This window comes from Cinclus cinclus, chromosome 8 (assembly GCF_963662255.1).
Source record: "Cinclus cinclus chromosome 8, bCinCin1.1, whole genome shotgun sequence".
Classification (NCBI taxonomy): Eukaryota; Metazoa; Chordata; class Aves; order Passeriformes; family Cinclidae; genus Cinclus; species Cinclus cinclus.
In genome coordinates this window covers 16,142,028-16,155,027 of record NC_085053.1, presented here as the reverse complement: position 1 = coordinate 16,155,027, position 13,000 = coordinate 16,142,028, and the positions used below count along the sequence as shown (strand labels likewise).

General features: G+C 36.8%; 1 protein-coding gene across 1 annotated transcript in view; it reads left to right on the top strand.

Moving 5' to 3' along the window:
* HS2ST1 (heparan sulfate 2-O-sulfotransferase 1) overlaps nt 1-13,000 on the top strand; it is a 77,724-nt gene that overhangs the window by 47,694 nt on the left and 17,030 nt on the right. Inside the window, exon 2 of the mRNA XM_062497431.1 lies at nt 12,464-12,702. Coding sequence (XP_062353415.1) covers nt 12,464-12,702 — 239 coding nt within the window. The remainder of the gene's footprint in view (nt 1-12,463; nt 12,703-13,000) is intronic.

Below are 13,000 nucleotides of genomic sequence, written 5' to 3'. Positions count from 1 at the left end.
AACTTACTCTGTACAATTGTAAATACAGTTTTTAGAAGTCAATATATTGCAGAAATTGTACCTCAGCTGAATAACAGGTTGAAATAGTTCATGGGACATACATAATTAACGAAGTTCCAGATACTTTCTAAGTGCTTCATGTAAAGTCAAGTGGAATTTCTACTACCTGTTGTAGTTGCAGCCTTGTGACATTGACTACAGAGAGAGGCCTTTTCCATAGGCTCTGGAGTAAATGGTTGCTACTTTAACCAAATTCCATTGTTACTGGGATTTTTATTTATTGGGCATTTTATTTTTATTTATTTTGGTAATATGTTCACATTTGGACACACAGAGGGGAGGCCGCATGTACAGAGTTTATTCTGTAATTTGACATAGTTTTATGAAAAAATAGTGATACATATGTACTGTAGTACAGCCCTATATCTTGCTTGAGAGTTCTCATCATCTCATCTGGTCGGTCATAGGCTAGTAGTGTACAGAGGTGTGTGAAATCCTGATCTACAACAATTTAGATAGAGAATTTCCTTTTGATGAAAAATAGCCTGTTTTCTCATTGATAATGTGATGTATGAAACGTAGTGAGAATTTTTACCCTGAGTCAGTTTTAATCCTGCATATTGATGTCAGCCCAAGATATCCTTGCCTTCCTGAGAAGAAGTTAATTTGGTATGAGCTAGGTGTTAGAAGAGGTGTGAAAATATTTTGAGGTGGCTGTTTGGGAACTAAGAAGTTACTTTATTCTAGGAACGTAGAAGTAATGAGACATCAGAAATTATTTTAATATGAGCAAGGGAAGTTGTTTTTTACAACTTACATACATCTATAGTGTTTCTGCCTTTCAAAGGGTAAACTGTGAATTGGTAAAGAAGATGAAAGCGATGAAGTAGATACAAAACAGTAACTGAAGAGTTGGAGAATGAAATTATGCACATTTTCAGTGTTTACTCATCACAGAGATTCCTTTGCACCATGCCATACTATAGAGGACTCATGCTTTTTGACTTTCCCTCTGTCTTTTCTGCCCAAACCTGTGTATTGTGTTCCTACAATTCGTATCTTCTGAGCACTCTTGGTCGTGTGGGTAGTTCTCTTTAGCAACTGCAATTAAATTTGCTGAGTATCATGAGTCAAAGTTCAATTCATTTTATTTCCATTTATCTATTTTTAACTTTATTTTGTTATTTTATTCTTTATGTAACAACGTTGCCAGAGAGTCTGTTTGGTGACAAGGAAGTTTCCCTCTGCTCCCTCAGTCTGAAGAGCAACTTCACTATTTAATATGTATCTGGAAGGTGATGTACTGTCAGAATTCACCAGTCGTATCCCAGATAAAGAATGCATTTCTTACAAAAACTGTATCAGTATATCCTCCCACAGAAGCTTATAGTAGTGCTTTTGTAGCCCCCCTCCTCTTGTTAGCAGCTTGGATAAAAATATCTTTGATTTAAAATTCTGAAGTAGTAACTTCCATTTCATGTAGCAGAAGGGGGGAAGACTTGTGTGGCTTTTCATACATGCTTTATTTGAATTACCGACACTTATTAATACTTACATTAATATATATCCTTACATGATTGCAGCTTGTTAGTGTAAAAATGAAACTTTGAACCTTACTATGCTTATATACAAAAATAGTAATTGAGGCTTATGCAATTTGAGGATGGCAACAATGCCGCAGTAAGGGAAATTTAAATCGTGTATGCAGAAACCATTGGTGGTCACTGGAGACTTAAACCAAAAGCACCTCAGGAGAATTTGGGTTCATGAATGGAGATGTGAAGAACAGAGAGGAAATGTTTTAGATTAATTCAGGAGTTTTCATACTGACATAGAAAGGAAGTGTTATGGCTGTACAGCTTGTCTGGGGAAAGCTGAGTTCAGACCAATACCTGCACCTCCAGCGAGGGCACAGACTTCTCAATGTCACAGCATCTTTGGGAGCTCAGGCTGTGAAGTTTCCACAAACCTTTTCTTTAAAATAGAGTTTTAGCATTGCTATTCATAGCCATTCTGACTGTGTAATATTTCTTTAAAATCAAATTAAAATACCGTCAGTGCCTTGGTACTGATGGCTCAAAACACTTCCACTCCCAATGGCAGCAGAAGGATTTATTGCCTTATAGAGCTCTGCAGGTTTCAGCCTTATTAGAAATGGGTTAATGCTAGATTTTAGCCTATTGACTATTGTTGGAAGCAGATTACTTTGCTGTATAAAATAAAATCAGATCCGACAACTGAAAGTCTTAATGTCTGCAAAAAATAATCTGACCAAAAATGTGGGTGTTCCTACTGTTTGGTTTAGGGTGGTTTGGTTGTTTCTCAAGACCAGTCAACTCTGCATGCTCTGCAATTCTGACTGCTAACAAAACAGTATGTAAAGCTAAATCCACTTTCTTGTCATAAAGTTAGTATTTTAATGAATTTGAAATACCAAAAGAGACTCTAGATTGCTCTCTTTCTCTGGACTTACTGAGGGAATTATTTTTGACTTTTATTTCAGTGGCATTGCCTTACCCAGTGTAGCATTCTGCAGTTCTGACTTTTAGTAAGTTCAGTGATGGTATGTCTTCTGATAATGAATAATTATGCTGTATTGTGGTCAGGAAGCACTGGTAGAGATTGATGAATACAAGTTGGTTGTATCCCTTACTGCTGTGGGACCAAAGTAATGAGCAAGGGGCTGGAATTGTTTTTTAGCTTTTTGTAACAGCTACCTGAGATGCAGTTGAAGGAATTGTTTGCCCTTTTGTTCTGGACAAATTTTCATCAAATGGTCCTTCTCCAAAAAAAAAGATTTGGGAGAAGACCAGAATATTTCTCATGCATGTAGGGAAAGAATTCTTTTTAATTAAAAAGCTTAATCTAATCTAAATCAGGATTTAACACCAAGAAGCTTTCAATGAGCCAGCTGGCTCTCCTGCCAGAGGGAGGTTTTTTATACAAAACCACCTTACTGTACACATCACTTGCCTGGACTGTTCCTGTTTGTACCAAGCCCAAGGAGCTCCATATCACACTGACATGAAATGAGGTCAAGCTCTTGCTTGTATAATTTTGATTTTGCTAATCAATGTCTGCTGCCAAGAGATTTATGGTACTGATGTTGATATGTCAGTATTTGAAATAAGATTGCCACTGTTTTTTAGCATGAAGATGGTGGTAGAGCGTTTGCATTAGCTGCTAGTTGTGTCACAAATGTTCTGTAATGCATGGTTTCAAACTGGTATTGAGGATTTCATGTGGACTTCTCTTATGAAAGTCCAGCTGACCTTCCAGTGTAGGGCCAGGAGGATGCATGTTGAGAGGACTTCTTTCTCATGTTCCCTCCATGGACCCCTTCAGTCCACAAGGCCTCTGCTCCTTTGAATCCTCTCAAAGTCAAAGGGGAAGGGCTCCCCTTAAAGCAGGTGATTATTTTATTTGTGAAGGAACCAGGTTGATATTGCCTGTGTTTTTATTCCTAGTTCTGCCTGAGGGTAGCTTGGACTTAGGTGTGAAGAAGGGAAGGATACAGCAAGTAGAGTTTTCAAGAGATAATTAAGAAGTTTTAATTTAGTGTTTGTTATAATTCTAGCATTTAGTTAAAAATAGGGGGGCTTTTGTACTTATATTTACTTAAAATGCCTTTGATACTCCTGAAATGTAGTTTTTAAGTGGTCTGTATTTTTGATCTCCATTGCAGATGAGGTATTCAGGCTGCAAACCTTAGATTGGAAAAAAGATAAAGTAGTATCTTTTATCTATGGTAATATTTTAGCTGCATGAATTAGCAACTATATGAATTAACAATTCACATTTTTTGGGGAAAAATAAAACTTACTTCTGACTTCTGTATAAAGAAACCAGGGTATAGAATTAAGTTGAAGTTCTTAAATGGAGCTAAGACCAAGATAAATGGTTTCCAAAAACAAAAACGAAAAATACAATCAAGAGCTTATCTAATCAGTATTTTTAAAATGTAATTAAAATTAATTCTGTAGTGACTTAACAACCGTGGGCTTATGCAGCATGCAGGCTCATTTCTGGTTTTTTTTTAAACTTTTTTCAAAACTTATTTTACAGAAATTCCTCTAATAACATTAAGTTTAGAAATCATGTTTATCACTGTAATTGCTGAATGTAAACGTAACCAGTGTCAATTCAGCAAGTATCACTATCTGTCAGTGCTACACAGTTCTTGTAGGGTTGTTCTTGGTACTCTTAACTTCCTAAGATTCCTAGTAAAATGTTTGGCTCTTGTACCTTAACCACGTCAGCTGCCATTCTGATCAGAAGGCAGTGCTGTTTGCTGTCTTCCTTTTTTTGGCTGTTAGACCAGATGGCAATAACTTGTTTTCCAGATTAGGTTAGTTTACCAAGATGTGTGAAGACAAGCAGGGGTATAAGTGCAATATGTTGCAAATGACAGTATATCTTAGCAATTAGTTTTATTAAACCTGATGGTGATTTACTGGAATACAGCATTGTCCTTACATGTGTCTTTCAATGATTTTAACAGATAGTTTAGTGCTTCTTTTTGCTTTTTTGCTAGTCAATACTATTTTTAAAAAGTAAGTTGTTATATGGCTGCAGAAAGCTCATGTAACAATATAAATAACAAATATATATAAATAAGCACTAGTCAGGCTGGCTTACTAAATAGTCAGACACTATCTTGATCTTGCTTTTTTCACTGTTTGAATTGGATTTTTCTTGAAGGAGTGACATGCATATTTGTATTGTGGAATGCTTGTGACAAGTGTATGTGTGTAGAAAACAGTTCCATTAACTTTTCTCGCTAACACTGGAGACCTGCATTAAGATGTTAAGCCACTATAAATAAGAGCAAACCCTGCTGTTATATACTCAGCTGTAGTTTATTATTTAGAGAATAAATCCCTGGTTTGTAACTTATTCTTTGCTCTTATCATAGTCATAGTGCTTCATAACAGTTTACTGACAGTTTTGGCATTCTGAAAGCCACAAACCTTTTCCTTGTGTGATTGCATCCTTCTCTTTACAGCTATCTGTTTACTTATCCTAATGAAACAATAAATTTCGAGTGACTGGGAGAAAACAAAGATGAACGGTGAATGTTGTGTTTGTTCTCATGCTAATTCATCAGCTTGAATTCAACAGGTGGGTCAAGCAAAACAGCTAAGTCTGAAGTTGGAAAGCTTATGGAGCTGTTTGACATATGCTTATTTTTAAATATACTACTACATCATGGGGCCTAAAGATTTTGCTTGTGTAGATTTTTACCTAACTTTATAGTTAGTATCATGTGCAGTGTTCAGGAGTCATAGCAGTGATGCTGTAGTTAGAGCTGCAGGTGTTTAAGTATGCATCTTTTGTTTTAAACCATGTACAAATTTTTTAAGATTTCATATCTGGTGGAATTAAGTTCTTCCTTTTTTTCTGTTTTATTGGCTGCTGTTTTACCAAAGTATTTGCTAGAAGCTGTATTATTTCTGGAAATAACAATGCTTATTAGGGTACCTAAACTTTGATTTATATATGCAATTAATTTAACTTCCCATAGGATTTTGTCTAGTTTTGCCCTTCCTGGGGCAATTTGAAATGTAGGCCCTTACCTGTCCTACATATTGCTAAGAGACAGGTTGATGTAATAGTATATGCATGGTATGCCTGGTCTTAAATCCAAAAAGAGCCACAACATTGTGTTTAATTAAGATATTTTGTGAAGTGAAATGCTGGAAGAAAAATTTATAAGGCTGTATGTTAAGTGTAGTCTTAAGGAAAGAAATATATATAAAGAAAGCAAGTACTTGGTCAGACCCTAATCTCTCACTTCCTTAACAAAATTTGAAGAAAAATAAGAAACACAGGCTGTGATGTTCCAAACCAGGTTGGATGTACATGTGGGATAGTGATTTCATTGTAAAGGGTAAACCTTTTGTCTTCTAGTTTAAAATCAAAGCCTTAGCTGTATTATTCACTAATCAGTATGCTTGTGCTTACATGTTCAAAATAAAGTCCTGGCAAAAATGCAGTCTTGAAATAAAGTGACAGATATCCAATGCCAATGGAACTGTAGCAGACTTTTCAGAATTGCTACTTGTAATTTTCAGGCAGCTGCTGCATTTGATTCCAGTTAACAATCTCATGCCTGGTTGTCTGTGTTGGGATTTCTGAGGGGGAGTATTTTTTCTTTTAACTGGTTCCAGTGAGCTTTTGTTGGAGTTCAAAGTTTGGAGTTTGAAAACAATTCTCTTGTGACTGGACACTTCTGAAGTGCAGAACAATCCTTTCCTTCTGTTCTGAAAGTGCATTAACCACTAAGAAAGAAAATGGTTTGGCAATATTAGTGACTTCTACTTGGTCACTAAACTACTGGCGTTTATTACAAAATACCTTTTATACCTATTTATTTTCATGCATTACTTGAAAATAAACAAGCTGGGATAAAATTTCTAAAATGAGTCGATAGAATTCCTTGCTGCTGAGGCAACTGAATTCTTAGAAGGGAAAGAAAATGTGGGGTTTTGACCAGACTGAAAAGAACTTTAAATTACCTTTCTGGTATTATTTTAAGCTTTGTACTCTGGTTCTATCCTGGTTTGTGCTTTGCATGTCGTCTTTGCTTGTTACAGGTGAGAACTGGGTTCACAGCACATACCTGCTAAGGCTGTGCTGAATTTGAAGACCTTTTTAAAGGGAAATGTTAAATTAAAGGTTTAGCAGGTATTTCATAGGCTCACTGAGACAGCTAGACTTGCAAATGCCACCAACAGTCTTTTTTGTCTAAAATGCAAATTACTGAAATACCCTAAGGGTTAAGATATTTTTACTTTGGAAAGTTTTTTTTCTGAACTACACAAATAAATATCTAAGAAAAGAAGAAAGCAAAAGGTCCAAGTTTCTCTCTTAACCAGAATGAGCTATGGCTGCGACAAAAGGCAGTAGCAGTGCTTTGCACAAGAGTCATTCCCTGAGCGGTTTTGTTAACCAGGATTTCTGGAGCTGAGGCGTGGTTGGTGGCAGTGTTTGTGCGGGGCTGGGAGCGCGGTGGGACCATCTAGCTCCCCTCTGTCCGAGGGCAGGGGGCTGCTGCTCCTGCCGGTGTTCTTGCTGCCAGCCTGACTAACGTTACATGGAATTGCGGTTTTGTTTCTTAGATGTCTTTTATTATTTTTGCCCACAAATACGTGTTTATCTTGAATTCATGAAGTTTCTGCAGACGCCACGGTGGCTCTGCTCTTAGTAGGACTCAGAGCTAGAGCAGAGTAGCGTTATTATTTGTAAAGGTCTTTAAGGAAGTTGGTATGTTAATACTGCTACCTTGCACAAATTTTACTTTTAGGCACTTTTTTTAATTCGGTCTATATTTTTCCTTCAGATTTCATTTGGTACAGTAACACAAGTCCTGCATAGCCATAAATTGTCATAGCACCATTGATTGTCTCTCTTCTTCTCCCCATCCCTGAAGTATTGATAGCTGCATACAGCTTCACTCTGGTTTGTAACTTGAGTGCTGCTCAACAGCTCCCAGAGGAGGCCACATTTCAGTGACTGATGAAGGCTGTGAGTATATGGTGGGTGTTGAAAATGATTCAGCACGTTAACTTTGCTACAGAATTATGATTCAGTTTTAAGGTGTTCCGTTTTCATTCTTCATCAGAGGAGAATGGAGTCCATAGTGAGTAGGTTTGCAGTCCTGCTCGGTTTCAGTGTTTAGGCCAGTCGTGTTTAATGCAGCTTTTGGGCAGGGAAAAGCCTGAGAGCTGCTCAGGCTATACCAGGTGCTTGCCTAGTTGGCCTGGGAGCAGAGTGGAAAGCAAGCTGAGACACCATGGCTGCTGGCTTTGGTGCTGTTCCCAACTGGAAGAAACCTGCTTGTTATTTTAACGTGGCATCCAACAGTGCTGATAAACATCCACAGTTTGCTCAAGGGGGTGGCTATCAAGACTATCTGTACTGTTCCTTCACGTGGAGCCAGTGTGACTGAAGTTTGAATCCACATCTTTTTCTTCTGTTGGGCAGCATTTGAAGGCTGCTGAGCTAAAATTTATTTGAAGACTTTGAGTCTTTGCTCATCTGAGTGGGAGCTTTCACAATGAAGCATGTCAGGCACATAAAACACATTGCAGAGAGAGCCTAAATAAAATCTGTAGATACATACAGAAGGAAAATAGATGTAGAGGCCAAAGAACATAGTTTGGGAAGGTAGAGAAGTATGCTCTGAATTATTCTTCCAGTTATTTGAACTTGATTTTGACAAACAGCAAGGCTCTAAATGTGTCTTTCATTAAGTGGTAAGTGCTAAGTTAGAGAGTAAAGAAGAATTTCTGATTTTGATAGATTTCTTTGTTCAGAAATCCCAGGAGGTTCTTATGCTTCTGTGAAAAATGTGAGGAATCTGAAATGTTTGGTTTTGTTAATCTTGAAGTTGTTAAAATCCATGACACGCTATTTTCTTTGGGAAGACTTTGTATGCACTTATGCAGTTAACACTTGGATTTGAAGTAAATGTTAATAAGCTTGTTTTACCTAAGACATTCATCTGTTTGAGTGTACAAGGAATGTAGACTAATAACTGTTTATGATCCCAGTCATTTGTTTCTATAACTTTTTTAATATTTTTCATTTGGGTGATTTGTTTCTGTAATTATGTAAATATGATTCAGCTGGGTTTTCAATTTTTTTGGATGTTTGTATGGGTCCACTGCTTTTTCACAGGTGATTTTATTAGTTGAGATCCTTGGCCTGTCCATTTCTCTCCAAGTGTTTCTTAGTAACTTTTGAGGTTGCTGAGAAACTGCTTTGATTTGAAAAGGCAGTGACCTTGAAGTGATGGTGTACAGATGAAATGTTGCTATTAGTGCTTCTGCTGAAGGAGAAGACATAACTTGCCCATTATGTTATTTTGTGGTAGTATGTGACTGGCAAACTAATTTGTTGCCAGCGATGATATTTTGTGGTTTACTGCTACAAGAAGATGGCTCAAGAAATGTAAGTCATGCCAAGAGGCTGAGTTACAGAAATAGGATGAAGGTGGATTTGGAAGAACATGTAGACAAATAGGTGAGAAAACAAACTTTTTCTACTGCTCACAAAGCAGCTACTTCAGCCAGCTAAGGACTTTCTGTAAGTAATTAATCTGCTGGTCAACGATCAGTTCAGCAAATGTTATTACACTGATCATATTGGTACTGCCTATGTGCAAACTGTCCTTGCAGTTGATGAAAGTTTGCTTGCAGGACAACTGCAGATTACAGAAGAGTTTATCCCAAGGGTATAGCAAATATATTGTGTATTACAGTGAAATTATACAAGCAATAATAAAAAAAGTGAGAGGCAGAATATCTTATGCCTTAGAATTATCCTGTATTACAGTTTTATGAAAACCTGTCTTGTCTTCAAAGGTGTCACTTATTTAAATGCTGCATATCTTTTTAAGTGGGTGTAGTTATGTAATGTGAAAATTAACCCTATTTAAGCATTTGGTTCTTAATAATTTTGCATAGGTGTTTTTCCTACAACAGGAAGTTTGACTAGAACACAGTGAAAGCAATGAGACTATAGGACTATGTTCACTGGATCTCTGAGAGGAAAGAAATCACCTATCCTGATTTTTAAATTTTTTAAAAATTGTTTTCAATCAAATCAGTCCAGCCTTATTTAGATAGGTTCTTGTAATCAAAGTTTATGTTTGAAGGGCTGTCACCTAAGGAGATTTTTGGGAAACATAATATATTTAGTAAATATTCCTCCCTGTCTTTCACATGTCAAATTTCTTTAAAGCATATGTTGCATTTTCTACCATATTTCTAAAAACATGAATGTATAAACCATTTTTCAGCCATTACAGGGCTTCTACAATTATTTACATTTTATGGAAGAGCAAATGAAGTAGCTAATCAAATGCCCATTAGCTCCTCAAATTCTCCAAGTTTTGATTACATAGGTAACCCAAAGACTATTCTCAGTTGCATGTTACCATTACTGGACCTCTTCCCCTCTCCAAATAATTAGCTAACCAACCAACCTTATCAATAAATAAAATCGGTATCCATAATTTTAAGAGTTAAACTGACCTTTCAGTAAGTAACAGAACAGGTTCCAGACTTCACAGGAAAAACTGCCAACTGTTTGTGACTAGGAAAAAATGTTCACTTTTACAAAATTTGCAATTTTTGTTACTGTATTATTCTTAGACTAGAATGAAATAGGCCCTTAGGATGGCTCACCAGGTTAGACACTTCCAGGTGCTTCCTTTGCTTCTCACTTCAACCTCCCTTGCACTTTAGCAATTTATATCCTTCACTCGACTTCAGCTTTTGTTTTTTTAACTGTTGCAGTTATTTCAAATAGGTGATTTTAGTGCTTCATCTCAAAGATCAGCTTTTGTTTTAGTTTGAAATTTAAAGCCTCTTTTTTTTTTCATAATAGGACTGTCTGTGTACTTCAGACTTGTGAAACTTCTGCTCCTTACCTGAGTTCTTGCTTTCCCCCTCACCACGGGAAGCTGAAGGTGGTTGGATGCAATAGCTTTTCTGCTAATTGCATCCAATCACGCAGCTTTTGTATCTTCTGCAGGGTCTTTTAAGTGCCCTTATCACACTCATTCTTGAATCATCAAGGTTTAAAATGCCTCATTAGAGGAATACTTCTCGTCAATCCTCTTGCAAATCATGTCTCATCCTCACAAATGTTTCTGTTCCATGTGAAAGAGGAAGCTCTGTGCCAGACAGCCTTTATCAGCCCTGGGGTTCTGTGCAGCTATGATTGAAATCTAGCTTAGCTCTACTACTGTGGTGTAGAAAATGCCAATTAAATTGCTTTCATTTCAGCCTCTCTAGGTGGTATTCAGTATCCACGTAGCCTTGGGCAGCCACATGGTTAACTGTGTTCCCCACCAAATGCTTCCTCTAATCTATTACTGGCAGGGAGGGGAGAGTTGCCAGCCACATTTTGTTGTAGCCATCTTCAGAGAGATGAAACCTGAGTCTGTTGCCTCATCTCTTTCCAAAATAGGATGTTTGCCAGCATTGATGGGAGAGGTAGCAAATGAGAAAGGAAGGAGCAAAAACTGTGACTGATGTAGTGGGGAGCAACAGATGTCATCTGGAAAATTGAGATATACTCAATAAGCATTTCCTACAAACATTTTCATACTGAGGTAACTTAGTTATGGGGTGTGAGATATGAGCATATGAGAGAGTGAGTGAGTTTAAGCATTGAAGCATTTCAGACAGATGGAAGTTTGTGGTTTAAGACAATTTACGTAGAATTACAGGGTAGGCTATTCACAGCTTGATGATTCTGCTTTGAAAGTGATTTTATGTTATAATTAAAGAGATTTGGTGAAAGAGAATAGAAGGAGTTGGGCTAAAGAATCAAGGGAAGTAAAGGTCAAGAGCTGCTGCTGCTGTTTAAAGCAAGTAATTCATAAAGAGCTATACCCTGTAAAAGAACATAATACAGAGAATTACAGGTCATTGTTGTGATCACTTCATCTTACACTGTTGACAAATGCAGATTTCATAGAATACATTTATTAAAGGCAGTATCACCATAAATGAATGAGGAAAATGACATCTGTATTACATATTGTATAAGTACGTACTTACCTGGAACAGAAAAACAACAGTCTCAATCAGCACAGGGTATTGATCTTCCACAGCATAAAAAAGCAAAAGCTGTAGTACTGTGAGTCTTATTTTCCAAATAAGCTTTTAGCACTTGAAGCAATGTTCGATTACTCTGAGTATTGCCCTTTGTACAAAAGGAAAGAATTTTGGATTATTTGCTAAGTACTCTGCTAAAATGTGTTGTTCATAGCTTGCCTTTCCATGTTTCTTTCTTTTTGATGGATTTGATGGATTTCAGTTTTCAGAGATCACTCACCTTAATGTTACATGTTTTGTAAGCACCTCTTGCTTCTCTTCTTGTCAAACTTCAAATTAATAAAGCTAATTGAATTTTTGCAACCCCATTTATTGTAATGCTTTACTCTTGGGGCTTGTATCAATTGAAATAAAAACCCAGTGGTTTCATCTGAATGACAGTGTTTCTGCATAGTCTGTGGTCTCTGGTGTTAGTATTATCTGCTGTTTCTGGAAGACTCATATTCTTCAAATTGTTTATTTCTTCCATTGTAATTTTAATTAGGGGTATTGTTGAAATTGTGGGATATTTCAAGGATGTCACCATTTTCATAGTGCATTATAGATTTTCCTTTAGAAATAATGACTCTAAGCAGTGACATCCGTGTGAGTCACAGAGTATGGTCTATGTTCCCTAAGTATATTGTTTTCTAGGCTTTGTGTTCTGTGTTGGACTGTCTTCCAATCATTTTTATTGATGAAATTTTGTTCAGGTATATCAAATACATAGTACAGCAAGTGTTTTATTTATTACTAAGGAGTTACTGCTTTTCACCAAATTGTGTTTGAAGCTTTGAACTTCAGAATGGGTGACACTTAGATTGAAATTTTATATTTTTCTTCCATAACAGAAAGGGCTATTGCAAGGCATGAAGTCAGAGAAATAGAGCAGCGTCATACAGTAGATGGTCCCCGACAAGATGTGACACTGGATGAAGAAGATGATGTGGTGATTATTTACAACAGAGTACCCAAGACTGCCAGCACATCCTTCACAAATATTGCCTATGATCTCTGTGCAAAGAACAAATACCATGTTCTACATATCAATACAACCAAAAATAATCCTGTTATGTCTCTGCAAGATCAGGTAAGCTGCTGAATTTGGGATGCCTTTATGAAACAAGGGAAAAGCGCAGGAAAAAAGTGTGCTATTGCAGATTTGGGTGATCTGATGTATTTGGCTTTTCTGTCACATTTTCCAATAGAAATGAAATCTAATGTTTTCATATTTTCTTTGTAGAGAATTAATATTATTTCTTAATAGGTTTAGGTTTTTGCTTGGCTACTAGAGGTGGTAAGTGTCTGTTTATTGGACAAAAACAAAGCTAAAAGGGGGCATGACTGGGGTAGAAATGACTTTTGTTGCTGTAACTGTTTTGGCTGTG